Genomic DNA, 26,093 nt, shown 5'->3' with positions numbered 1-26,093 from the left:
AGGGCCCTATGGTATTAAGCCAAGGGACCAGAGAGGTGGCCTTACAATGCCTTGGCTGCCCATTCCTTTGGGAGAGGATGTTCGATAATTCTAAAGGGAGGAGGTCAGGGAAGAAGATGAACGGGACTGCAGTGATGAGAGCTTTTCTCTATTTCAGGATTCAACAGGGTGTTCATGAAAAGGAGGTACGTTCCATTACATAACGGCATGCAGGAACCCATTTTAGAATGTTCTGAGGTCTAGATGTGATCAGTAGAGCCAGGAGAAAAAGACGGAGCTATTATCCAGTGACAGCATAAGAATGACTATTTTGCAATGAGCTTGGCTATAACCACACTGGCTGTTAACTCTGTCGGAAGGGGCTCCAGATGCCCTTCTTATTATGCTTATGCAATCCTGCATACCTTCATGTAGCCCTGATTCTGTATGGTCCTGCATTCAAAGAAGCCCAGTCCAAACAGCCAAAGGTACTATTAAAAGAAGTCTAAAGTTTAATTTGCATCCTTTTCAAAGTGTAAGGGAATTCTGTTTGAATTGCTCACCAGCATCTCATATCCCCTTCTGCAACCTTGCATTTTTCAAGGTCCCCTCCAGCCATTATAAAACAGCCAAACAACAACAAAACTTTCCTTAGGCTATGCTGATATATTTCTCTCTCTCTCTCTCTCTTTCTCTTACATTCCTTTCTGAATGTAAATTGATTTAGCTTCTTTCACTAAGCCCTTCCCTTGGTCCTCTGTGTCTCTAGTCCTTTCTGGGCCAGCTTTCTAGTTCAGTACAACACACACACACACACACACACACACACACACAAAACACCTAATAGTAAGAGAAAGACTCTCTTTGGAGAGTGACAGGGACGCTTCAAGGCCTGTATGGAGAAACTAGGGGCATACTGGAAACATGCGCCTGCAGCTCTGGGGAAGACTTTGAGACAGCTGAATCCACTGGGAGCAGAGGAAACAGGGAGCCGCCATGGTCATGTCTGTGGAGGTCAGGGAGAAGACCCAGCGCAAAGCCAGTGCAGGGGGTGTGGCAGGCATTCGACTTCTGAGAGCTGCTAGATGCAGGAACTAACTCGAGGTCACACAGGGACACTGAAGAGATGTTGACAATAGGATCCTGAGTTGTGATGATTCGCCTGTTATTTGGGGGTTTCTCTTCCTTTCATATCTATTCCTTTTAGGTGGCCGTGGACCTCACTCTGGTGAGCAGTAAGTAAGTTCGTGACAGACTCAATGGACCAGTGAAGTTTTCCCCATATTTATATATGGGGTTGGGATCAGAAGAGGGAAAGGAGCCCATTAAGCTCTTCACTGTCCTTTGGTGGGGGCACCTCTAGATATCAGAAGTCACTGGGGGTTAGTGGAAAGAGTGCAGGCTAATGTTTAATTTCCCTTTTTCTCCCTCTGACCCCTCCCCTCCTCCTCTCTCCTCTCCCCTCCCCTCCCCTCCTCTCTGCCCCTCCCCCTTTCCTTCCCCTATACCTATTTGTAAAATATTACCATCAACTAGGCCAGAAAAATGTCTTATTTTCTCCCAGAGATACTGTATATGCAAACACTGATCAGCGCCCCCTACCCCCTGTGCACTGCCACTACATCTGAGTTCTGCCTCTTGGAAAGAAATGGTGATCACGTGATGTCTGTTGGTTGGGTCTGATGGATGGTTTTGATAGAGGTGAGAGATGATGAAGATACTCAGAAGAGGGTAAAACCACACAAAGGGCTCACTTTAGCCTTGCTGCCAGCCCGAAAACAGAAAGCCCTTTCCTCCCTCCCAGACAGTCACACATTTCAGAAATAGCTGTTGAGAGGGAAGTGGAATTTCTTCACAAGCTCACAGACAGTGGTGACGTGGGTTAAGTCAGGCTTTAGAAGAGCAAAATTGGAAGAGCGTATCTGACTTACAAATCAGTGGTGAAGAACGAGAACATTTAGGGTCTATCAAAGAGGAATGCAATTCTATTAAACGGGTTACTTTTTTCAGGGAGACTGGCCCAAACTCACCTTTGTCTCTAAAGCGTCTGCGACTCGGAGAACGTGTCAATGATCTTACATGTGAGATGTGCTCACTCACCCCCAGAGAAATCAGACCTCATGTTCGGCCTCATCCAACAGCAGCCACAGACATAAAACGTGGCCTTGCTTTATGGATGATGATGAGGACTCTGAGGGCTCTTGACCCCCAGTATTATCATGGACCTTCCCTCCTCCCTAGCCACTCCAACTAGAAAATCAGTAGCTGGACGAGAACCCAAACTCTTCAGTCATTCTTCTGGGAGCCTGAGGGAAGGAATGATCCTATAGGACAAAGATGTCAAGAAAGAACAGGTCCTACCAATAAGATGTCCTGGTCGAATGGGGTCCTGGCTGATTCTGAACAGAACCATGAGACACACAGAGACATTCTGGTGCCAGAACGGCTAAAAGAAGGCGGACTACTTGTAGAGCGAAACTGATGGCTGGAAATAAGGACACTGTCTTCATTTGTTGACTTCATGCATTTATATTCCTGGGACTCCTTAGAGTAGAAGCTGGAATTTGTCTTTGGGGCATTCTGTCCCTTTGTTCTGGTGGGGACAAGTTTCACAAGCTGTTTTTGTCTCAGGGATGAAAGCAAGTCCCGGTCCTCATTATTGGGCTTGTCCTGAACTCTGTGAGTAACCAAACCCAGAGCTTCAGGCTGAGGAGTTAGTAGTTTGTTGAAGAATGGACTAAAAGGTCTCTTTAAATTGGGGGCAGGGCAGGTTGCAGCACATATCATTATCATGTAGATAAGTGTTTTGTTTGCTTTGGCAGCCTGGGGAGTGGGAGGGTGGAGACCAAGGCTGGAATCCTGGCATTGAAATTGAGATGGGCAGTAGGCACAGGGACATGGTGGCTAAGGTACAGTAGGTAGGAGGACCCCCTGTTTGGAGGAATAGTCATGTACCCCAGGGACAGTGAGAGCTGATATTCTTCAACTTTCCCTGATGACTATTTCCCCTCCCTCTCTGCAACTCCTCTGTGTTGTCTTCAAGTCTCCTGCATGTCTGATAAACAGAAGATGTCTATGTAATGAATTTGGGGGATCAGGAAAGAACCTGTATGCTGGCTTTCATGAGCAATGCACGCAACAGGAGATAACTGTGCTCGATGACCAGAGGTGCCAGGAGGACATCCTGCTGAGAGGGGACAAGCAGCAACAATCCAGCTGGGAAGGTTCTATGGGATGTGGAGTAGGAAGGAGCCTTCCCTCAGGGCTGTCACACCATCAGAGGTGGCTCTATCCCTTTGATGCCCAGGATGCATCTATCCCTTGGGATGCTGCTGCTTGACCAAAGAAAAGTCAAGGATGAATGAAGGTGAAAGGAACGAAGCACTGCTTTCCTGCATCTGTATTTGTGGGCTCACCCATGTTCCCCGGGCTCCCCTGTAATCCTGATGACATGACCAATCACAACAGATGGTACTTTCTTCCTGGCCCGCAAGAAACTGGCCGTCTTGGGGCTGCTCGCCAAGCAGATACACATGCCCTTCAGACACCAACATAATGAGCCACCACTGGGCCCAAATTTCAAGACCTCAACAGTTATACCAGAAGGTCCTTGCTCAGAAGCGATCAGCAGAGAAAGGACCTGGCCGTATGGCAGTGTTGGGGCCCCCTGGGGTTGGCAGGGTCTGCAGGGCAGCACCCAAAACTCACCGCCTTTTGATGGTGAGCATCACACCCAGGAGAATGATGATGAACATGAGAAGGCCAGCGATCACGCCGGCCATCTTCACAGTATTGTCCACCTGCTTCTCCGGCTCCACGGTGTTGGAATTCTGAGTGGAGGCACCTGGGAGGGAAAGGGGGCGAAGAAAGATCATTGAAAAGCCTCACGTACGTACGTGACTAGATGCAATCATAGTAACAACAGGTTCCATTCATTGAGTACTAACTATATGCCAGGCACTGTGCTGAGGGCATTAGACACATTGACCCATGTAACCCTTCTGAGGATTAATTCCTTGAGATGTCGAATTATTATGATGATAGCCTTTTCTGTAGAGGAAGACATTGAGATGCAGAGAAACTGAGTTGCCCAAGGTTACACAACCACTATGCTGGATAAGGGTAACCCTTATTCTCCCATGAGATCAAGCAGAGAATTCTATCCCTCATACTGGTTTGTCCCTACGATCAAACAATGGAACTATGGTTTGAATCTTAGGTTCATGGAATTATTCCAAATCCTACTTAATTCTTTCAGGTAAATGGCGAAAACAACAGCTTTCTGTAAGGGTAACACAATTAAAAGCACTGGATTTTTAAAGATAAAAACATAACTTTTTTATTTTGTGCCTTATAGGAAACAAATGGTGGGGATTAAAGGGAATTGCCTTGGGTTCAGAAAATGCTTATATCTGTTAACTCCATTTTTGGATTTAATGCTGATGCTACGTGCTCTGCCAGCTACTAACACACTGACTCGATTCCACATCAAGGAAGACTGAGAACTGGGCACTTACTATATCCTCTGCCCTGTGCTGGGCCATTTTGCGGATCCGGCTTGGCCGATCCTTGCAAATATTCCCTAAAGTATATATTGATTTTCCCATTTTATAGATGAGAAAACAAAGGGAACTTGCTAAAAGTCACATGGCTGATAAAGCTCAGGGCCAAGATTACACAGGTTTTCTGTAAGTCTAGGTCTCAAAAGTCAGAAGCCTTGACTTCAACTTTCATGTCCTCTAGTCCCTCAATCCTTCTCCTTCCAGACAACCACTTGGCTGATGCCATAGCAAAAGTAAGGAGCCAAAGAATGCCTAAGCCCGGCCTCTTCATGCAGTGCACCAGGGACAGAGGCAACATCTCATCCCAGGAACCTGTGTGAACCTTCTAGAGTGTGGTCCTGAACCAGCACCTCCATGAATTCTTCCCAATGATCCCATGTTTATGTGAGGCAGCTTAAATCCAAAGCATCCTTTCCCTGACCCTTCTCTACTTTTCTACCACATCAGAATCAGCTCATCCATTACCAGTGACACCATCTTCCCTGGTTGCCCCAGGAGCATTCCTCTCTCTCTTCTCCAAATTCTGATAACACTCTGTACCACCTGGTACAGATCTCAACGTGCTGATGTTATTAGTGATTTGTTTCCCCATCTGTCTCCGCCAGTGGTCTGCAAGCTCCTCGGGGGCAAGAGGAAGTGTCCTTTATCTTTGTTTCCTCATGTTAGCACAGGATCTGGCTCATAATTGGTATTCCCTTAATGTCTGTGGTGGTTTAATGTTTAGCTGAAGGGATGACATCTCTGCCCACACACATTTGTTCTCATGAAACCAGATTGAGTTTCTCCTTTTTTTCAGCCATGTGTTCACAGAACTCAGCTGAGTTGAAGGGATGCTAATGCCCATAAGCTATGATTTTGATTCTCCAAACTCATGGATGTTTCAGACCAGTCCTCCGGCACATGTCCTCTTCCTGATTAAGAGCGTCAAGTGTTTCCTTTACCACAGCACTTTCCCCAGACTCTCTTGTAACTTAGAAAAACTGGGTTCACTTAGTCAAGTCTCCCTAGTGGGAACGGCAAGTTTTCAAGAGCAGAGAGTGCACCTGGTCATCTCTCTAAAGCCAGTGTCTAGCACAGGCCTTCCTCCTCCCCATCGTTGGTTTATAGATGATGGTTGAACGACAGAAAGGCTAGTGGACCACAGTCGTTTGCTTCATCTATTCATTCAAGCATTCGTTAATTTGCTACTAAGCATCCCTGTTCTGTGTGCTCAACTATGCTATCAACAGGGTCAGAGATCCTTCTCCTGGAAGGACTTACAAATAAGGGATTTTATTCAGGTCCCCTCACCAGCTAGAGACAAACCCAACTCATCAAATCGCAGGATGGTCTGAGCAGGCTCTGCCTATTTACAGCCAGAGAATTCCTGGCGGAGTTGGCCAACCTCATAGGAAGGCAGGTCTCACATTCCAGAGTGCAGGCAAGTCCCGAGTAGCCCCCATTTTCACGTTTGGAGACAAGATTTCTGAGATATATCTAGTCCCCCAGACACAGGACATGACTAAGCATAAAGGAGGCTGAGCACCTCAGACCATAATTTCCTCAACAGTGTCGGAGTGTTTTTATTTGGCTTTGGAGGAAGTGTTGGCTCTGGAGTATTCACTCACTGATGTAGTAATGGCTAAACTTTACTTAATGCCTGCTAGGAGATCCTATTCTACAGACTGGGGGCACAAAGGCAAAGCCATGGAGAGGATCCTATTACCCTGGGAACACTATTATTAGCTTGTTCTAATGAGATTCACACTTCATTCCTTCTACGAATAATCACAAGTACCCACTGTATGCTGGGCATTTAGTAATACAATGGTGAACAAAACAGGCACAGTCCCTGCCCTCAAAGAGCCTACAATGAGTGGTGAGTGGGGTTGGGGGAACAGAATTAATAAAGAATCAATAAGAGGAAGCTTTCAACTCTGTCAATAGAGAGGCACATGACACATAATTGGGAAATGAATGACTTCTGGGAGGAACTGGCCCATGGGGTGGGCTCCAAGGGAGGACAGGTTATAACTAGGCAAATAGAGCACCACGAGAAAAGCACACAGTGGTGGCAGGGGAAACAGCACTGGCTAAGGCCGTCTGATGGAGGCAAGGAGCCTGGTGCATTCAAGATATGAAAGAACTGTGGCATAATGAGGGCGAGAAGGCAGGGAGAGCATGGGGAGGGCAGCAGGGGACAGTCCACGCAGGACCTTATAGGCCACAGTGCGAGATTTTGTTTTTTACCCTAAGAAACACAGGGAGTCATTTAAGTGCTGTTCATAGAGGTATGACACGGTCAGATTTGTATTTCCAACTGTTCCAGTTTCTTTGAGAAGCCAAAGTGGATTGGAGAGATGCATTTTGAAACTATTATAGTCATCCAGATGGGAGATAATAGTTGCTTGAACTCAGGCGATGGCCGTGAAGATGGAAAGATGCAATAAAAGAGATAATTACCTGAAATAGATATAAATAAAACCGGTTGATGGACGGGATACAGGGCATAAGGGAAAGAGAACTGAATTCTTGAGGATGACCATAACAAGGTGGATAATGGTGATGCTTTAAGGTTCAAGAAAGAGGGTTTCCCTGGTGGCGCAGTGGTTGAGAGTCCACCTGCCGATACAGGGGACACGGGTTCGTGCCCTGGTCCGGGAAGATCCCACATACCGTGGAGCGGCTAGGCCTGTGAGCCATGGCCGCTGAGCCGGCGCGTCCGGAGCCTGTGCTCCGCAACGGGAGAGGCCACAACAGTGAGAGGCCCACGTACCTCGCCCCTCAAAAAAAAGGTTCAAGAAACAATGAAAAAGGAGTAAAGTTATTAGGAAAATATGTCTGTTTGGGGCAATTTGAGCTTGTGAGATACTCTAGACAAGTAGGCAGTTAAAAATGCAGGTCTGGGGCCTCCCTGGTGGCGCAGTGGTTAAGAGTCCACCTGCCGATGCAGGGGATACGGGTTCGTGCCCCGGTCTGGGAGGATCCCATATGCCGCGGAGCGGCTGGGCCCGTGAGCCATGGCCGCTGGGCCTGCGCATCTGGAGCCTGTGCTCCGCAACGGGAGAGGCCACAACAGTGAGAGGCCCGCATACCGCAAAAAGAAAAAAAAAAAATGCAGGTCTGAAGCTCTTAAGGCGGCCTAAGCTAGAAGTAAAAATGTGTGAGTCATATGCACATAGATGGTATTTGAAGCATGGGGGCTGATGAAGTCACCCAGAGAAAGAATGAAGACTGGATGAGGAGGACCTTCAAGATTGCGGAAGAGTAAGACGTGGGGATCACCTTCCTCCCCACAGATACATCAGAAATACAGCTACACGTGGAACAACTCCTACAGAACACCTACTGAATGCTGGCAGAAGACCCCAGACCTCCCAAAAGGCAAGAAACTCCCCACATACCTGGGTAGGGCAAAAGAAAAAAGAATAAACAGAGACAAAAGAATAGGGATGGGACCTGCACGAGTGGGAGCGAGCTGTGAAGGAGGAAAGGTTTCCACACACTAGAAGCCCCTTCACGGGTGGCGGGGTGGGGGGGGAAGCTTCGGAGCCGCGGAGGAGAGTGCAGCCACAGGGGTGCGGAGGGCAGAGCGGGGAGATTCCCGCACAGAGAGGATCGGTGCCGACCAGCACTCACCAGCCCTAGAGGCTTGTCTGCTCACCTGCCGGGGCGGGCGGGGTTGGGAGCTGAGGCTCAGGCTTCGGTCAGAGCCCAGGGAGAGGACTGGGGTTGGCGGCGTGAACACAGCCTGAAGGGGACTAGTGCACCACGGCTAGCCTGGAGGGAGTCCGGGGAAAAGTCTGGACCTGCCGAAGAGGCAAGAGACTTTCTCTTCCCTCTTTGTTTCCTGGTGCAAGGAGAGGGGATTAAGAGCGCTGCTTAAAGGAGCTCCAGAGACGGGCGCAAGCTGCGGCTGAAAGCACGGACACCAGAGACGGGCATGAGATGCTAAGGCTGCTGCTGCCGCCACCAAGAAGCCTGTGTGCGAGCGCAGGTCACTGTCCACACCGCCCTTCCGGGAGCCTGTGCAGCCCGCCACTGCCAGGGTCCCGGGATCCAGGGACAACTTCCCTGGGAGAACGCACGGCGTGCCTCGGGCTGGTGCAACGTCACGCCGGCCTCTGCCGCTGCAGGCTCGCCCTGCATCTGTACCCCTCCCCCAACCGGCCTGAGTGAGCCAGAGCCCCCGAACCAGCTGCTCCTTTAACCCCGTCCTGTCTGAGCGAAGAACAGACGCCCTCAGGGGACCTACATGCAGAGGCGGGGCCAAATCCAAAGCTGAGCCCCGGGAGCTGTGCGAACAAAGAAGAGAAAGGGAAATTTCTCCCAGCAGCCTCAGGAGCAGCGGATGAAATCTACACAGTCAACCTGATATACCCTGCATCTGTGGAATACCTGAATAGACAACGAATCATCCCAAATTGAGGAGGTAGACTTTGGGAGCAACAATATATACATTTCTTTCCCTTTTTCTCTTTTTGTGAGTGTGTATGTCTATGCTTCTGTGTGAGATTTTGTCTGTATAGCTTTGCTTTTACCATTTGAACTAGGGTTCTGTCTGTACTTTTTTTTAATATACTTAAAATTTTTTTTCTTAATAATTATTTTTTATTTTAATAACTTTATTTTATTTTAATTTAATTTTATCTTTTTTCTTTCTTTCTTTCTTTCTTTCCTCCCTTTTATTCTGAGCCATGTGGAGGACTGGCTCTTGGTGCTCCAGCCAGGCATCAGGGCTGTGCCACTGAGGTGGGAGAGCCAACTTCAGGACACTGGTCCATAAGAGACCTCCCAGCTCCACATAATATCAAACGGCGAAAACCTCCCAGAGATCTCCATCTCAAGGCCAAGACCCAGCTCCACGCAACGACCAGCAAGCTACAGTGCTGGACACCCTTTGCCAAACAACTAGCAAGACAGGAACACAACCCCATCCATTAGCAGAGAGGCTGCCTAAAATCATAATAAGACCACAGACACCCAAAACACACCACCAGATGTGGACCTGCTCACCAGAAAGACAAGATCCAGCCTCATCCACCAGAACACAGGCACTAGTCCCCTCCACTAGGAAGCCTACACAACCCACTGAACCAAACTTAGCCACTGGGGACAGACACCAAAAACAATGGGAACAACGAACCTCCAGCCTGCGAAAAGGAGACCCAAAACACAGTTAAGTTAAGCAAGATGACAAGACAGAAAAACACACAGCAGATGAAGGAGCAAAGCAAAAACCTACCAGACCTAGCAAATGAAGAGGAAATAGGCAGTCTACCTGAAAAAGAATTCAGAATAATGATAGTAAAGAGGATCCAAAATCTTGGAAATAGAATGGAGAAAATACAAGAAATGTTTAACAAGGACCTAGAAGAACTAAAGAGCAAACAAACGGAGATGAACAACACAATAAATGAAATTAAAAATTCTCTAGAAGGGATCAATAGCAGAATAACTGAGGCAGAAGAACGGATAAGTGACCTGGAAGATAAAATAGTGGAAATAACTACTGCAGAGCAGAATAAAGAAAAAAGAATGAAAAGCATTGAGGACAGTCTCAGAGACCTCTGGGACAACATTAGACGCACCAACATTCAAATTATAGGGGTCGCAGAAGAAGAAGAGAAAAAAAAAGGGACTGAGAAAATATTTGAAGAGCTTATAGTTGAAAACTTCCCTAATATGAGAAAGGAAATAGTTAATCAAGTTCAGGAAGCACAGAGAGTCCCATACAGGATAAATCCAAGGAGAAACACACCAAGACACGTGTTAATCAAAGTATCAAAAATTAAATACAAAGAACAAATATTAAAAGCAGCAAGAGAAAAGCAACAAATAACATACTGGGGAATCCCCATAAGGTTAACAGCTGATCTTTCAGCCAGAAGGGAGTGGCAGGACATATTTAAGGTGATGAAGGAGAAAAACCTACAACCAAGATTACTCTACCCAGCAAGGATCTCATTCAGATTTGATGGAGAAATTAAAACCTTTACAGAGAAGCAAAAGCTAAGAGAATTCAGCACCACCAAACCAGCTTTACAACAAATGCTAAAGGAACTTCTCTAGGCAGGAAACACAAGAGAAGGAAAAGACCTACATTAATAAACCCAAAACAATTAAGAAAATAGTAATAGGAACATACATATCGATAATTACCTTAAATGTAAATGGATTAAATGCTCCAACCAAAAGACATAGATTGGCTGAATGGATACAAAAACAAGACCGTATATATGCTGTCTACAAGAGACACACTTCAGACCTAGGGACACATACAGACTGAAAGTGAGGGGATGGAAAAATATATTCCATGCAAATGGAAATCAAAACAAAGCTGGAGTAGCAATTCTCCTATCAGACAAAGTAGACTTTAAAACAGAGTATTACAAGAGACAAAGGAGGACACTACATAGTGATCAAGGGATCAATCCAAGAAGAAGATATAACAATTGTAAATATTTATGCACCCAACATAGGAGCACCTCAATACATAAGGCAAATAGTAACAGCCATAAAAGGGGAAATCGACAGTAACACATTCACAGTAGGGGACTTTAACACCCCACTTTCACCAATGGACAGATCATCCAAAATGAAAATAAATAAGGAAACACAAGCTTTAAATGATACATTAAACAAGATGGACTTCACTGATATTTATAGGACGTTCCACCCAAAAACAACAGAATACACATTCTTCTCAAGTGCCCATGGAACATTCTCCAGGATATCATATCTTGGGTCACAAATCAAGCCTTGGTAAATGTAAGAAAATTGAAATCGTATCAAGTGTCTTTTCTGACCACAACGCTATGAAACTAGGTATCAATTACAGGTAAAAACCAGTAAGAAATACACACACATGGAGGCTAAACAATACACTACTGAATAACCATGAGATCACTGAAGAAATCAAAGAGGAAATCAAAAAATACCTAGAAACAAATGACAATGAAAACACAACGACCCAAAACCTATGGGATGCAGCAAAAGCAGTTCTAAGAGGGAATTTTATAGCAATAAAATCCTACCTTAAGAAACAAGAAACATCTCAAATAAAGAACCTAACCTTAAACCTAAAGCAATTAGAGAAAGAAGGACAAAAAACCCCAAAGTTAGCAGAAGGAAAGAAATAATAAAGATCAGATCAGAAATAAATGAAAAATAAATGAAGGAAATGATAGCAAAGATCAATAAAACTAAAAGCTGATTCTTTGAGAAGATAAACAAAATTGATAAACCATTAGCCAGACTTATCAATAAAAAAAAGGGAGAAGACTCAAATCAATAGAATTAGAAATGAAAAAGAAGTAACAATTGACACTTCAGAAATACAAAGGATCATGAGAGATTACTACAAGCAACTCTATGCCAATAAAATGGACAACCTGGAAGAAATGGACAAATTCTTAGAAATGCACAACCTTCTGAGACTGAACTAGAAAGAAATAGAAAATATGAACAAACCAATCACAAGCACTGAAATTGAAACTGTGATTAAAAATCTTCCAACAGGGCTTCCCTGGTGAAGCAGTGGTTGAGAGTGCCTGACAATGCAGGGGACATGGGTTCATGCCCCGGTCCAGGAAGATCCAACATGCTAGGCCCATGAGCCATGGCCACTGAGCCTGCACGTCCACAGCCTGTGCTCCGCAACGGGAGAGGCCACAACAGTGAGAGGCCTGCGTACCACACAAAAAAACCCCAAAACAAACAAACAAACAAACAAACAAAATCTTCCAACAAACAAAAGCCCAGGACAAGATGGCTTCACTGGCGAATTCTATCAAACAGTTACAGAAGAGCTTACACCTATCCTTCTCAAACTCTTCCAAAATATAGCAGAGGGAGGAACACTCCCAAATTCATTCTACGAGGCCACCATCACTCTGATACCAAAACCAGACAAAGATGTCACAAAGAAAGAAAACTACAGACCAATATCACCGATGAACATAGATGCAAAAATCCTCAACAAAATACTAGCAAACAGAATCCAACAGCACATTAAAAGGATCATACACCATGATCAAGTGGGGTTTATCCCAGGAATGCAAGGCTTCTTCAGTATACGCAAATCAATCAACGTGATACACCATGTTAAAAAATTGAAGGAGAAAAACCATATGATCATCTCAGTAGATGCAGAGAAAGCTTTTGACAAAATTCAACACCCATTTATGATAAAAACCCTCTAGAAAGTAGGCATAGAGGGAACTTTCCTCAACATAATAAAGACCATATATGACAAACCCACAGCCAACATTGTCCTCAATGGTGAAAAACTGAAACCGTTTCCACTAAGATCAGGAAAAAGACAAGGTTGCCCACTCTTACCACTCTTATTCAACATAGTTTTGGAAGTTTTAGCCACAGCAATCAGAGAAGAAAAGGAAATAAAAGGAATCCAAATCGGAAAAGAAGAAGTAAAGTTATCACTGTTTGCAGATGACATGATACTATACATAGAGAATCCTAAAGATGCTACCAGAAAACTACTAGAGCTAATCAATGACTTTGGTAAAGTAGCAGGATACAAAATTAATACACAGAAATCCCTTGCATTCCCATACACTAATGATGAAAAATGTGAAAGTGAAATTAAGAAAACACTCCCATTTACCATTGCAAGAAAAAGAATAAAATATCATGGAATAAACCTACCTAAGGAGACAAAAGACCTGTATGCAGAAAATTATAAGACACTGATAAAAGAAATTAAAGATGATACAAATAGATGGAGAGATATACCATGTTCTTGGGTTGGAAGAATCAACCTTGTGAAAATGACTACACTACCCAAAGCAATCTACAGATTCAATGCAATCTCTATCAAACTACCACTGGCATTTTTCACAGAACTAGAACAAAAAATTTCACAGTGTGTATGCAAACACAAAAGACCCCGAAGAGCCAAAGCAATCTTGAGAAAGAAAAACGGAGCTAGAGGCATCAGGCCCCCGGACTTCAGACTATACTACAAAGCTACAGTAATCAAGACAGAACGGTACTGGCACTGAAACAGAAATACAGATCAATGGAACAGGATAGAAAGCCCAGAGATAAACCCACGCACATATGATCACCTTATCTTTGATAAAGGAGGCAAGACCATACAGTGGAGAAAAGATAGCCTCTTCAATAAGTGGTGCTGGGAAAACTGGACAGCTACATGTAAAAGAATGAAATTAGAACACTCCCTAACACCATACACAAAAATAAACTCAAAATGGATTAAAGATCTAAATGTAAGGCCAGACACCATCAAACTCTTAGAGGAAAACATAGGCAGAACACTCTAGGACATAAATCACAGCAAGATCCTTTTTGACCCACCTCCTAGAGAAATGGAAATAAAGACAAAAATAAACAATTGGGACCTAATGAAACTTCAAAGCTTTTGCACAGCAAAGGAAACCATAAACAAGACGAAAAGACAACCCTCAGAATGGGAGAAAATATTTGTAAATGAAGCAACTGACAAAGGATTCATCTCCAAAATTTACAAGCAACTCATGCGGCTCAATATTGAAAAAACAAACAGCCCAATCCAAAAATGGGCAGAAGACCTAAATAGACATTTCTCCAAAGAAGATATACAGACTGCCAACAGACACATGAAAGAATGCTCAACATCATTAATCATTAGAGAAAGGCAAATCAAAACTACAATGAGATTATCATCTCACACCAGTCAGAATGGCCATCATCAAAAAATCTACAAACAATAAATGCTGGAGAGGGTGTAGAGAAAAGGGAACCCTCTTGCACTGTTGTTGGGAATGTAAATTGATATAGCCACTATGGAGAACAGTATGGACGTTCCTTAAAAAACTAAAAATAGAACTACAGTACGACCCAGGAATCCCACTACTGGGCATATACCCTGAGAAAACCATAATTCAAAAAGAGTCATGTACCAAAATGTTCATTGTAGCTCTATTTACAATAGCCAGGACATGAAAGCAACCGAAGTGTCCATCAACAGATGAATGGATAAAGAAGATGTGGCATATATACATATATACAATGGAATATTATACAATGGAATATGACTCAGCCATAAAAAGGAATGAAACTGAGTTATTTGTAGTGAGGTGGATGGACCTAGAGACTGTCATACAGAGTGAAGTAAGTCAGAAGGAGAAAAACAAATACCATATGCTAACACATATATATGGAGTCTAAAAAAAAAAAAGGTCATGAAGAACCTAGGGGCAAGATGGGAATAAAGATGCAGAACTACTAGAGAATGGACTTGAGGATATGGGGAGGGGGAAGGGTAAGCTGGGACAAAGTGAGAGAGTTGCATGGACATATATACACTACCAAACGTAAAACAGATAGCTAGTGGGAAGTAGCCACGCAGCACAGGGAGATAAGCTCGGTGCTTTTTGACCACCTAGAGGGGTGGGATAGGGAGGGTGGGAGGGAGGGAGATGCAAGAGCGAACAGATATGGGGACATATGTATAACTGATTCACTTTGTTATAAAGCAGAAACTAACACACCATTGTAAAGCAATTATACTGTAATAAAGATGCTAAAAAATTAAAAAAAAAAGAGTGGATGAAAAAGCAGGCCTAGATAGAGACTTGAGGGTCTGTAGTATTTAGTGAGTGTGAAGAGGAAGATAAGCCTGCATAGGAGACAGAGAAGGAGTGGCCAGACACGTAAGGAAATACCCGGGAGAGTGTAGTGTCCCAGAGCCAGGGAAAGACAGTGTTTCAAGGGAAGGAGTAATCAGCTGTGTCAAATGCTACTCCTAGGATAGAATCAAGCTCCCTACCCAAAGGAAAGTGAAGATTTTGGATTAGTATTAGAAAACCTTTCCCAAGTAAATTGCAAGATGTTCCTAAACAGAAGAACTTTCAGTGATCACCGTGAATCAACAGCGGAACACACTGTAGGGTCACAGAGGAACATCCTAGACATTCAGAGAGGCCATCTGAAAGGCCACAGCCCAGCAGTTTAGACACATTCCATGAGTTCAGCAAACAGGCATCCCAGCTGAAATCCCAGACCCTGTACAGTGAGGTTATTAGGAAGAGCCAGGCTTGGTTGGTCCAACTAGACTCCAGATATAGGGATTGCCCTGGGACGTGGTAAATTCTACTTGTACTTCAGCATCCTTTTAAGGGCATTGGCTCTAGCCATGAGAGATGTGTGCCTCTGTTCCTAATGGAAGTGTGCTGACAGTGTTCAAAGGTGACACAGGTGTTGAGGAACTGGCTCTGGGACCAAAGGCCAGATAGCACTGACGTGTGGCTCCTACGTCGGAGAGGAAGAAGAGAGGGGCAGAGACAGATGGGTTAGTCTTGCTCCTGCTGCAGAGTCAGGAGCTTGTCCATGGGGCTCATGTCGTAAGTGCAGATGAGAACCTTCAACAGGACTTACAGGGAAGCACATCAGGGCTCGCTAATGATGGGGCCTCCTAGCAATGCACCCAGCTCTTTCAGGCAGCACCTGATGAGCACCTCATCAAACAGAAGCTCAATTACTACTACTTTTTAAAATTTAGCCTAAACGTATCAATGCATTACTGAGTGCCAAAAAATGTGCTAATAAGCCCTTTTCATATATGAAGTCATTTAATCCTCACAAAACTTGACACCAAAGATGCTAGTTTTATTTTTCCTTTTATTTAGATTAGGAAACTTCACAAATGGGTAAAGTGACTTGTCCAAAGCCATATAACTGGTGAGCTGGGATTCTGTGTGCAAGGCTCACCCGCTTATCATTACAATGAACTGTCCTTGATGGAGCTACTGTTAAGGAAATGCCAGCCCTGGGTCCACCTAGAGAGTTGGCCATCTGACTGGAAATCCAAGGGGTCTGGAAGCCCATTAGTAATACGGTAACTGCATTACTCTTGCCCTAAACCCACCCTTTTCATGAGAGTTAAACATAGTATCAGTCCCGGGCCTCCCTGGTGGCGCAGTGGTTAAGAGTCCGCCTGCCGATGCAGGGGATACGGGTTCGTGCCCCGGTCTGGGAGGATCCCATATGCCGCGGAGCGGCTGGGCCCGTGAGCCATGGCCGCTGGGCCTGCGCATCTGGAGCCTGTGCTCCGCAACGGGAGAGGCCACAACAGTGAGAGGCCCGCATACCGCAAAAAGAAAAAAAAAACAAAAACATAGTATCAGTCCCCGGTCCCTAAAAAGCTCTGTCTCTGGCCCTGGGCGACTCCTGTCTACTAAGCAGGAACTAGAAGTCTGAGAATGGAGAGAAAGGAGGGGATTTGCATGCTTCCTCTTCATCTCTGCCCTCCACTGGGAGCCAACCTAAGAACAGTCCAAATAAATCAGAATTAGCGAGTAGGCACCAGGTGGTACATTTATCCATTTGGAGTAGCTTCAAGGCTCTACCCGAGTCCCCTGTGTGATGCAGTCATCAAAAATAATCTTGTGAACTCAGTCTGTACTGACAGGAGACTGCTGTTTCCAATACGAGGTTGCATGCCCAGCCTTATACCCCAGCCAGCTGTGCCTTCCATGCTCTGAGTACTCCCAAAGGTTGAGACAGTTCTCTCAAAGCAGCTGCTGCTGCCCCTTGCCCTTGACTCTTGGCATGAAAGCTACGGTGGCTTGGAATCTAGTCCCCTCCTAGCTCCAGCCCAGAGTGCACATCTGGCTTTCCAGGTGCTACCTATCGACTGTTGCATATGGAAACCTGGCATCCAAGGCAGGGCTCTTAGTCTGTTGAAGCCTGCCTCTCTTCCTCAATATATGGGGGCCCAGGTACCATGTTCCCCCCTCAACCCCCAGCCTCCTCCTATGGTACCAGACAACCATCCCAGTTTATATTCCCCAGGGACTTCTGAGACCCAATAAGGACAATGCTTCTCTGTTCTTCTCTGCACTAGTCAGACCACTCTGGTGAGGCTTGTTCATGTGTGGACTCCAACCCCTGAGAGGACCTTCAGGGTGAAGACAGGCCAAGAGGCTTGCCACTCAAAGTGTGGTCCAATGACCAGAAGCATCAACATCATCTGGGAACTTATTACAAATGCAGACTCTCGGTCTCCACACCAGTTCTGCTGAATCAGCTCCTGCATTTTACAAGGTCTCTAGGTGATTCTGGTGCACATGAAAATCCAGACATCATTGACTTTGGAGGAGTGGCAGTCAGAATCGGGAATTTTTTTGGCCTAGAGAAGGGAAGATTCATATGAGACTGAATTCTTGCCTTAAAAGTGTTGAAAGGCCATTGTGGAAGATGGAATAGGTTTGGTCCCTTTAATTTTAAAGAACAGAGCTAATACAAACCGGTAGGAGTGACAAGAGTAGATTAGGGGCCAACACAAGGAAAGGTTTTAATGTGGAAATGCCACCCAGATGAGGCTAAAGCCCAGCCCTTTTTGATACAGCGTTATGATGTCACGAGCAGCACGAAACCAGTCGTGGTTTCCAAGTCCTATTTCAGACTGCCCACTCTGTCTCCACCTGTTCTTACCTCCTGGGCTTCCTGGATGCTTAACCAAGCCTTCAATGCCTCACTTTCATGAGATGCTGACCTCTCTTCTCTGCTTACTGACCCCACCTTCCACCTCAGCCCAGCATCCCTTTATTACAGTGATACCCATGCTGTGAGTGAGAGAAATTCTCCCTGTCATCCTTAGATCCATGGGACTCCAGTGGGGCTCTACCCCCCAAACCCCCAAGTTACCCACAACGGCAGGAGAATGTGTCAACAACAATGAAATGCACTGTCTGGGCACTCACTGTGCTCCCCAGCAAGCAGAAGGGACTACGTGACCTCTTATACCCCTTTTGATGATGAGATGCTATGGTTGTATGAGATTGGTCAAAAGCAATGGGTTTCAAATTAGAAATATATGAGCTTGCACCCAGACTCCACCCCTAACTAGCTGTGTGACCTTGATCAAAGCTGTTAACCACAATGGGATATGATATCCTCATTTGTACAATAGGGAGTAAATGACACGTTCACAGGGCTTTCCTAGGGATCCAATGTAAAAACGGAGGTAAAAACGCTTAATACACTCTGAGAATCTGCTCACGTATGTGGCGTCATGATGGCACGACCTTGGCACTGGTTCCAGGAGGTAGCAGGGTCTCCTGTGATGTCAAATGCGGGTGCACCGTGGGTGCTGCCTCCTGGCAACCTGCTGCCCAGGTTCACCCACACTTTAGGATGAAGGCAGGCAGAGACCCCAGAGTGATGCACTTGTCTTTCCTCCTATAGGCAAGGCCGGTATCAGGCTTCCGTCTGGATGCCTTAATGGCAGCAATCACATAATTTGGCAACAAGGGATTAATAATTCTTCCTCAAAGTACTCTCACTGGCTACAACCCTAATTCTATAGCGTTACTTCAGAGAATTTCCCCTGTAAAGATAACGGAGCAAAAATAGAAGTTGCAGATAAAGAACATCTAATTGTAACTGTTAAAACCAAGCAAATCCCAGCGGCCGCATAACCCATGCTGGTGATCATTGCTGATGACAAAGAAAGGAAGGTGGCTCTCGGGGACACAATTCCTAAAAGCTACAGTCTTTCAAACACACAGTTACCTCTTAGCTATCCAAGGGCATTTATCCCCACATCTACTGTGCTGGCAGTTTACGCCCATCTATTTAATGACTTCTTTTGTTGAAGAGTTTTTCCGTCTTTACTTTGGCTTTACATGCGTCTGGCACCCAGTAGAGAAAACCTCTGAAATCCTGACTCTGAGCTGCTACCTCTATGCCAGTGAAGGTTTTTCTTTTTTTTTTTTTGCGGTACACGGGCCTCTCACTGTTGTGGCCTCTCCCGTTGCGGAGCACAGGCTCCGGATGCGCAGGCTCAGCGGCCATGGCTCACGGGCCCAGCCGCTCCGGGGCATGTGGGATCTTCCTGGACCGGGGCACGAACCCGCGTCCCCTGCGTCGGCAGGTAGACTCTCAACCACTGCACCACCAGGGAAGCCCCCAGTGAAGGTTTTGAACATTGCAGGTATCTCTGATTATTGGGGAGTCTTGCCATGAGGAGGCACCAGGGAGAAGAGAAGGAAGCTGGGCAAGTCTCTGGCTCTTCTAAAGTCAGGTATGCATCATATCCCTTCTTGCTTTTCCTGGAAGTGAATTCTCAGAATGGTAGGCTATTTTTAAGATGGAATTGAAGTCCAAGATAGGAAAGAAGTTGGTAGGAAAGCATCTGGATACTTCATTAGATTCAAGCCTCCCGACTTTACAAATTGCATCCCAAGGCATTGAGGGCATTTGTAATTGTGATCATGAACGACTTTGGCAGTCTTTGAGGACTGAAACTATAGCGAACAGGAGGGGTGCAAGAAGCCTGGGGAGAAACAAATGCTGTTGTTGACCTTTTTTTTAATGGAAAAATGTAGATTCCATATATTTCATACAAGGAAGTGTGATGTTGATACAGGAAAAAATATAAACTGGATGATTAAATCAGATTTTTTTCCTCACCATTTACTAAAGAAGGGACTCCATTACTAGCAGCCCAGGCTCCACATCAGTCAGCATCCAACCAGAAAAAGGCAAACTGTTCCAAACATTTAAAATGGAGCAAATTTACTAGAGAACTGGTACCCAGGGTTCAGGAGAGGACGGTGAGGCAACCCAGTGGGTAGCAACCTCAGGAGCCGTTATCCAGCCCAGACCAGAGAGACAAAGGTTCAACACAGCCTAGAGGTCGGGGCCACCCCACAGAAGCTGGAACTCCAGTAGACCTATGGGAGAACTGGAGCCACAGAGGGGACACGGTCACTGCCCAAGAAGGGGCCTTAGGTCAAGAGAGAGAAGGCTTCTCCTTCCTCTCATGCTACAGTTCCTGTCTCCTATTGGCCACACCCAGACACCAGTTGCCATGGGGCCCAGGAAACACAGCCTACGGGGGTTACCTGCACAGCAGAGGGAAAGCAAGGGATGGATGTGAGGCCAAATGGGCCAAGGGCCAGCATGAGCTTCCGATGAACACATGATGCTAGGTGCACCTCACTGCCACTTTTGAGAGGTGTCTGGACTTGTAAATCAGGAGGAATGTCCAGTACTGTGTCTTCACTGCAACAAAATCAAGCCTAATCTGCCGAAACTGTGACTGGCTTTCAGGACAGCCAGGTGTTAAATTGTATCCAGAAGATGGCAACAGCAGAGTCAGGATACCTGACCGCATGTGAAACAGCCATATTATTAATAATAGAGTTTAAACACATTTGGAGATTTTACTACAAGCCAGGCTGCCATGTTAAGCCCTTCCCATATGCTATCCCTTTTAATCCTCACTACAACCCTACAAAGCAGGTTCTATAATTATACCCATTTCAGAGATGGAGAGACTGAGGCTCATAGAGACTAAATAACAGAAGCAAGTGGCAGAGATGGGGTTTGAACCCCAGCAGTCTGGTACAGAGTTTATTCTCTTTAAACCACTATACTATTCTGCCACTTCTTCAATAAATAGGGGAAGGGATTGTTCAACAAAGAAATCTGGTTGTCTTTCCTCAAAAATCTGGAAGAAAGAATCAGACTGGTTCTTTAGGGCATCCTTAGGGGATCTAGAATCTTACCTTGATCAGCCAGACTAAGGCGTCTTTGTATTTACGTCTGTACCTGCTGAGTTTGCCACCTGCTGTATCATGCAGTTCTATTTCATACCTGCTTTTCTTGAAGATTATCTCCCCTCATGCCCTCCCACCAATATATCACATTCTAATACCTAAGGGATTGATGAACATGTCATGTGAATCTTGTTATATGGGCCAAATTATACAGACTTTGCTCAAATGATATTTAAACTTGACCTTTTTAACTTAAGTTCCCTCATCCTTTTCACTTTCCTTGTACATCAACCACCATCTCCAAGCCCTTCATACATTGAGTTTAGTTTTATTATTAATCTCTGGGCTTTCTCTGTAATACCTTTCTTGATATTTAGCAATCAAACCATCCCATATAATCCCACAGGGAGACAAGCAAGCTCAAGTTTAGGCGACTGTTTTCTGCTTTATTTCCAATACTCTTTCTTTGATCTCATGATGACTAATTTTTAAAAACTGTTGACTACCTCCCTGACACCTCAGAACAGTGCCTCCCTCACTAGATCTGGTTGATAATGGACGACTTGAGAAGGATAATTCCATCATTCTTCCAAGTGACATCACCTAGGATGTTTCTCAAGTAATAAATAAATTGCCTCAATTCATCATATGACAGTAATTGCTTTTAGCCAAGATTTAACTTAAAATCAATGTCAAGTAGCTAGAAAACACTACAGAGACTCAGGTTCTTCAAAGATAGCTTTACCCTTGCTGGGGAAGACCATTTAACAAGTAACTGAGTTAAGTGTAAAGTACATACAGATTTCTAATATCCCAGACTCCCGCAACATTACCTAGCCAGTCCTAAGAGGTTGGAATTGACCCCATCACGACCTGTACAACTAAAACTGCTAAATACTGCTGACAGACTTGCCCCTTTTTTTCAGTCTTCAATGGAGGTTAGCACCCTGTGGATGGGAATAGCTTTAATGCTATTCACATTCACTGCACTCCGGCCAGTCAAATAAATTGTTCCTCAAATTCTGATTCTGCTTGGTTCCCTGCATCTCCCGGATCTGTGTTTCCAGCTGGACCTTGTTTTACATAGCAAATGCTCTGTGTAGGTCAAATTCTAACTAAGTCATGTTACAGACAGTAGGAAAGTGGCCATATGAGATCCTAGTGGTGCATCTCTTCTGGGTGCAAGTAAACTCCTTTATTCTAAGAATTTTTCATGCATTTGGAATTTAGCACAATAGACATATTTAAGAGCAGTCATGCCCGGCTGATGCCAGCTGTTGTCATTACTGACACATCCCTTGGAAGGCACGCCCTTCAAGGCCTTCACTATCCGTGGGCTGAGAAGCCCTTTCTACTTGGTCTAAGCTGCTCCCTCTTGTGCCCAGGGGAGGCCTGGAGCATGAGTGTTGGACCCCAGCTTGTGGCCAGACTAGGACCGTAAGCTCTGGCTAGTGTTGGGGGGAACCCTTCTAAGAAGCCAGAGGTGGGTTTACTTCGTAAACTGGCTTAGGTGTCAGGCCACCGTTAGGGTTAAAGACTGGGATGTGGCTGAAGTTGGAGTGAAATCTGAAGGAGTGATCAGGAGCCAGCCTGTGGCTGAGGTTTAGGCACATCTGTTGGTCAGTCGGCACCCATGGTGAGGGGTCAACGTATGCTTAGAGCTATGCTTGGACTTGGCCAGAAATAAAACTTTGCCCACAGCCACGGACGTGGGCAAAGCTACGTGACCTCCAAATGGACTACACCCATTCCCTTGGCCTCATTAGCACCCATTCAACCCTTGGCCACAGGGGAAAAGTCCTAGCTATTGCCTGATGTGAGTGGTGCTGGGATTATAATGATTATAATGATAATGTGGGTACAGCCAGGTGCTGAGCATGCAAGGTGATTAGGAGACCACCCTGCTGTCTGAGAACTCACTATACGGTGGCGGAGACAAGTGTGCAAGCTGAACATCAAAGTTCCGTGTGAGGTCTGTACAGCGAAGGGAGTGTATGACTCTGCTCAGACTAAACTAGACTACAAGCTTGATTTCCATATGGCATCAGTGGTGTGGGACACACTGTGGACCACCCAGCGGCCTCCTCCCTCCCTTCCCCACCCTGGCTCCCTGTGATCCAGAAGAAGCCTGCCCCATGGATGAGGATGGAGAGGCCGAGTCAGTTCAGGGCCGACAGTGCCGGCTTCCTGCTTGCAGAACTTGTGTGTTGAGCCTGGAGCCCAGGGGGCTCAAAGTTGCTTAGCTGCGGGAGTGAGGGGCACCCAGGGCCTGCGCTGGGGATTAAGGATTTAGTCTGAAGAGCAGATGTGAGAGAGAACACACACTCTTTCGGAGGCCCGGCGGCAAAGTGATAGTCCCTTTAGACTTTCTCTGGCAGCCGCTGAGAGAGAGCAAATGGTCACACTGAATGGATTGTTAATTCTTCCTGCGGAGTTCAGAGCAGTCCTGGGCAGCTGTGGAACAAGGGAAGCCTTCACAGGCGCAGTCAGTGTAGAGGCAGCACAAAAGCCTACCAGGGATGGCCTACAGGTCAAATGATGCCAGGACAATGGGAAACAGCCTGGTTGGTGAGGCAGAGGCCAAGGGCGTGACCAGCAGCAGATGCTATAAAGCTATTGAAATGCAGGAGGCAGATCACAGAGGGGAGGGTCAGGGCCACGTGGGAGCCCCGCTGAGAGGCAACTGCAGAGTCCAGCCAGCTCGGAGACCCCACAGCAGGGGCAGGGGGGCCAGAGGGATTCTCTGGGATGTTGGCTCTCGTTTGTGGCCGCCTTGAGGTCTGTTTGCTGTAAAGGCACGGCTCTGCAAGGTGGCCCCCCGCCTGCTGCCTGATGCTCAGGATTTCCAAGCGCATTTCCAAGTGTATTAGTTTCCTAGGGTTGTAATAAATTACCACAACCTGGGTGGCTTAAACAACAGAAATTTGGAGAAATTTAGAGTCTGGAAGTTTGAAATCAATGTGTCAGCAGGGCCATGATCCTTCTGAGGCTGGGTAGAATCTTTCCTCGCCTCTCCTAGCTGCTGGCATCTGCTGGCAACCCTTGGCACTCCTTGGCCTGTAGATGCGTCACTCCAGTCTCCGCCTCTGTTGTCACATAGGTTCTCCTTGTGTGTCTCTGTCTTCACCTGATGTTTTCCTTTTCTTGTAAGGACACCAGTCATATTGGATTTGGGTCCACCTTCATGACTTCATCTTAACTAATTATATCTGCCAAGACCTTCTTTCTAAATAAAATCACCTTCACAGGAACTGGGGGTTGGTTCTCCTTCAGCACACCTTTTGTGAGGGACACGATTCAACCCATAACCCCAGATTACGCTGAGTCATGATTCAAGCAGCCTGGGAAGGGGCTGCAAATGGGAGGGAGGTCTTGGCATTTCACTAAGTAAATTCAAACACGAATGGGGTCAAACGGAGAGCACACAGTAAGAGGGATGGGAAACTCCTGCTTGCTCATGGGCTGAGCGGAACAGGAGGCTTCTGGAAGGACAGTAGGTCCTGGCTTTATTTGTCTGAACAGCACAGCAGGATGTACCAGGGGCCAAGGTGTCCCTAAGGCTCTTACTCAGAAACATAATCCAATTCATTCCAACTGATTTCGGCCAAAGTGATCCCCTAAGGGGTGACCATGGTACCTGCCACAAAGGGGCAGGAATGGGGAGGGGAAGAGAAGATTTGACCAGCCGGGGCAGCTCTGCCCAGATCATACGTCTGGAATATGCAGCTTACGGTAAGTCTCAGGGTGCCTGGAAAGGAGAGAAGACTTGTGGGAGGGAGAGAGAGAAATCTAGAGCAGGGATTAGTGAAGGCATGAGCAGGATCAGAGAGAACACACAGCACAGAATTCAGATTAGTGCAACGCAGCTGAGAGAGGGTAATAAAACCAGCAGTGGGAGCCGCATCGATTGCTGAGATTCCAGCCAAATCCACCATGAACATGTTTTCTTTCTTCCAGCCTTTGCCCCTTGACTTTTGAAAGCAGAAACACTGAATCACCGTGTTCTGTACTAAAAGCTGATCTACACCCCTCCCCAAAGGATGGATAGAAAAGCAGCTCTGCTATTAGCAGATGATAGAGGGAAAAAGCTGAGGTCCGGAATGACTGAAGGGTCGGTTCTCGCTCGCACGGACACAGCGTCTGGGGACAGGTCTCTCTGGGACACCCACGATTCCTGTCCCCAGCGTGACCTCTCCTGGGTCAGCACCATGCGGGTCCAGGCTGGGTACTGGGCTCAGCAGGGTTGGATCAGTTGATTTGGGGGAATCCTATTCAAAGACTCCAGAGAATCAGTCTCTAGGAAGCTGGGCAGATGGGGCTGCATGGAGTTCAAATACTGGACTGAAAACCAGTGCTCAGTGACTCACAATAAACCTAACAAAATGGGAGATGGGGGGCTTGAAGCATCACAGGGTGGAGGCCGAAGGTAGGGTGGGGCGGTGTGCACTCTACCTGCTCATTTATTAGTCCACGCGTGCATGGGGCCAGGTAAATGACTACTATATACGTGCTGGGCAGAGGGAAAAAGGTGACAGAAACCAGACAGTTCCAAGACAAGAGCCTGTAATGAGAATGCGTGCCCTGTTGGAGAGGAAGCCCACTCAGGGCTGAGGTGGGGGGTGTCCTCAGTGCCCACTGGCCTGACCGGTTGACCATCTTCTTTAGGTGCAGCCTGAGACAGTGGGGATCTGGGAAGGCTTTGCAGAGATCACGCTGTCTGAATTTGATTCCAGGGGGTGAGTAAGGCAGACCATGCAGGGAGATCATCCAGCAAAGGGAGCAGAGTGTGATAAGGCAGGTCCTATGTACGTAACCAGTGTGAGTGTGGCACCGGGCACCAAGGAGGAAATAGAGGTGGGGAGATGAGGAGGGGTCAGCGACTAGAGAGTGAAGGGCTTTTGATTCAGGCTAATTGTCCCCGAGCACAAAGGGAGCCTTGGAAGCATCTTCATCAGGATCAGACTCTTATTTCGGGGTGATCGCTTGTCTTCTGTGGCGCGTACGTCGGAAAGGACCAGCGTGATGATAGGGAGACCGCTTT

At 46.2% G+C, this 26,093-nt stretch overlaps 1 protein-coding gene across 1 annotated transcript in view; it reads right to left on the bottom strand.

Annotated features, from left to right (window-relative positions):
• PTPRT (protein tyrosine phosphatase receptor type T) overlaps positions 1-26,093 on the bottom strand; it is an 825,916-nt gene that overhangs the window by 171,390 nt on the left and 628,433 nt on the right. Inside the window, exon 17 of the mRNA XM_060079174.1 lies at positions 3,688-3,823. Within this exon, the coding sequence (XP_059935157.1) occupies positions 3,688-3,823 (136 nt within the window). The remainder of the gene's footprint in view (positions 1-3,687; positions 3,824-26,093) is intronic.

This window comes from Mesoplodon densirostris, chromosome 16 (assembly GCF_025265405.1).
Source record: "Mesoplodon densirostris isolate mMesDen1 chromosome 16, mMesDen1 primary haplotype, whole genome shotgun sequence".
In the NCBI taxonomy this organism is placed as follows: Eukaryota; Metazoa; Chordata; class Mammalia; order Artiodactyla; family Ziphiidae; genus Mesoplodon; species Mesoplodon densirostris.
Note: the sequence above shows the minus strand (reverse complement) of the source record. Positions and strands in the feature narration are given on the sequence as shown.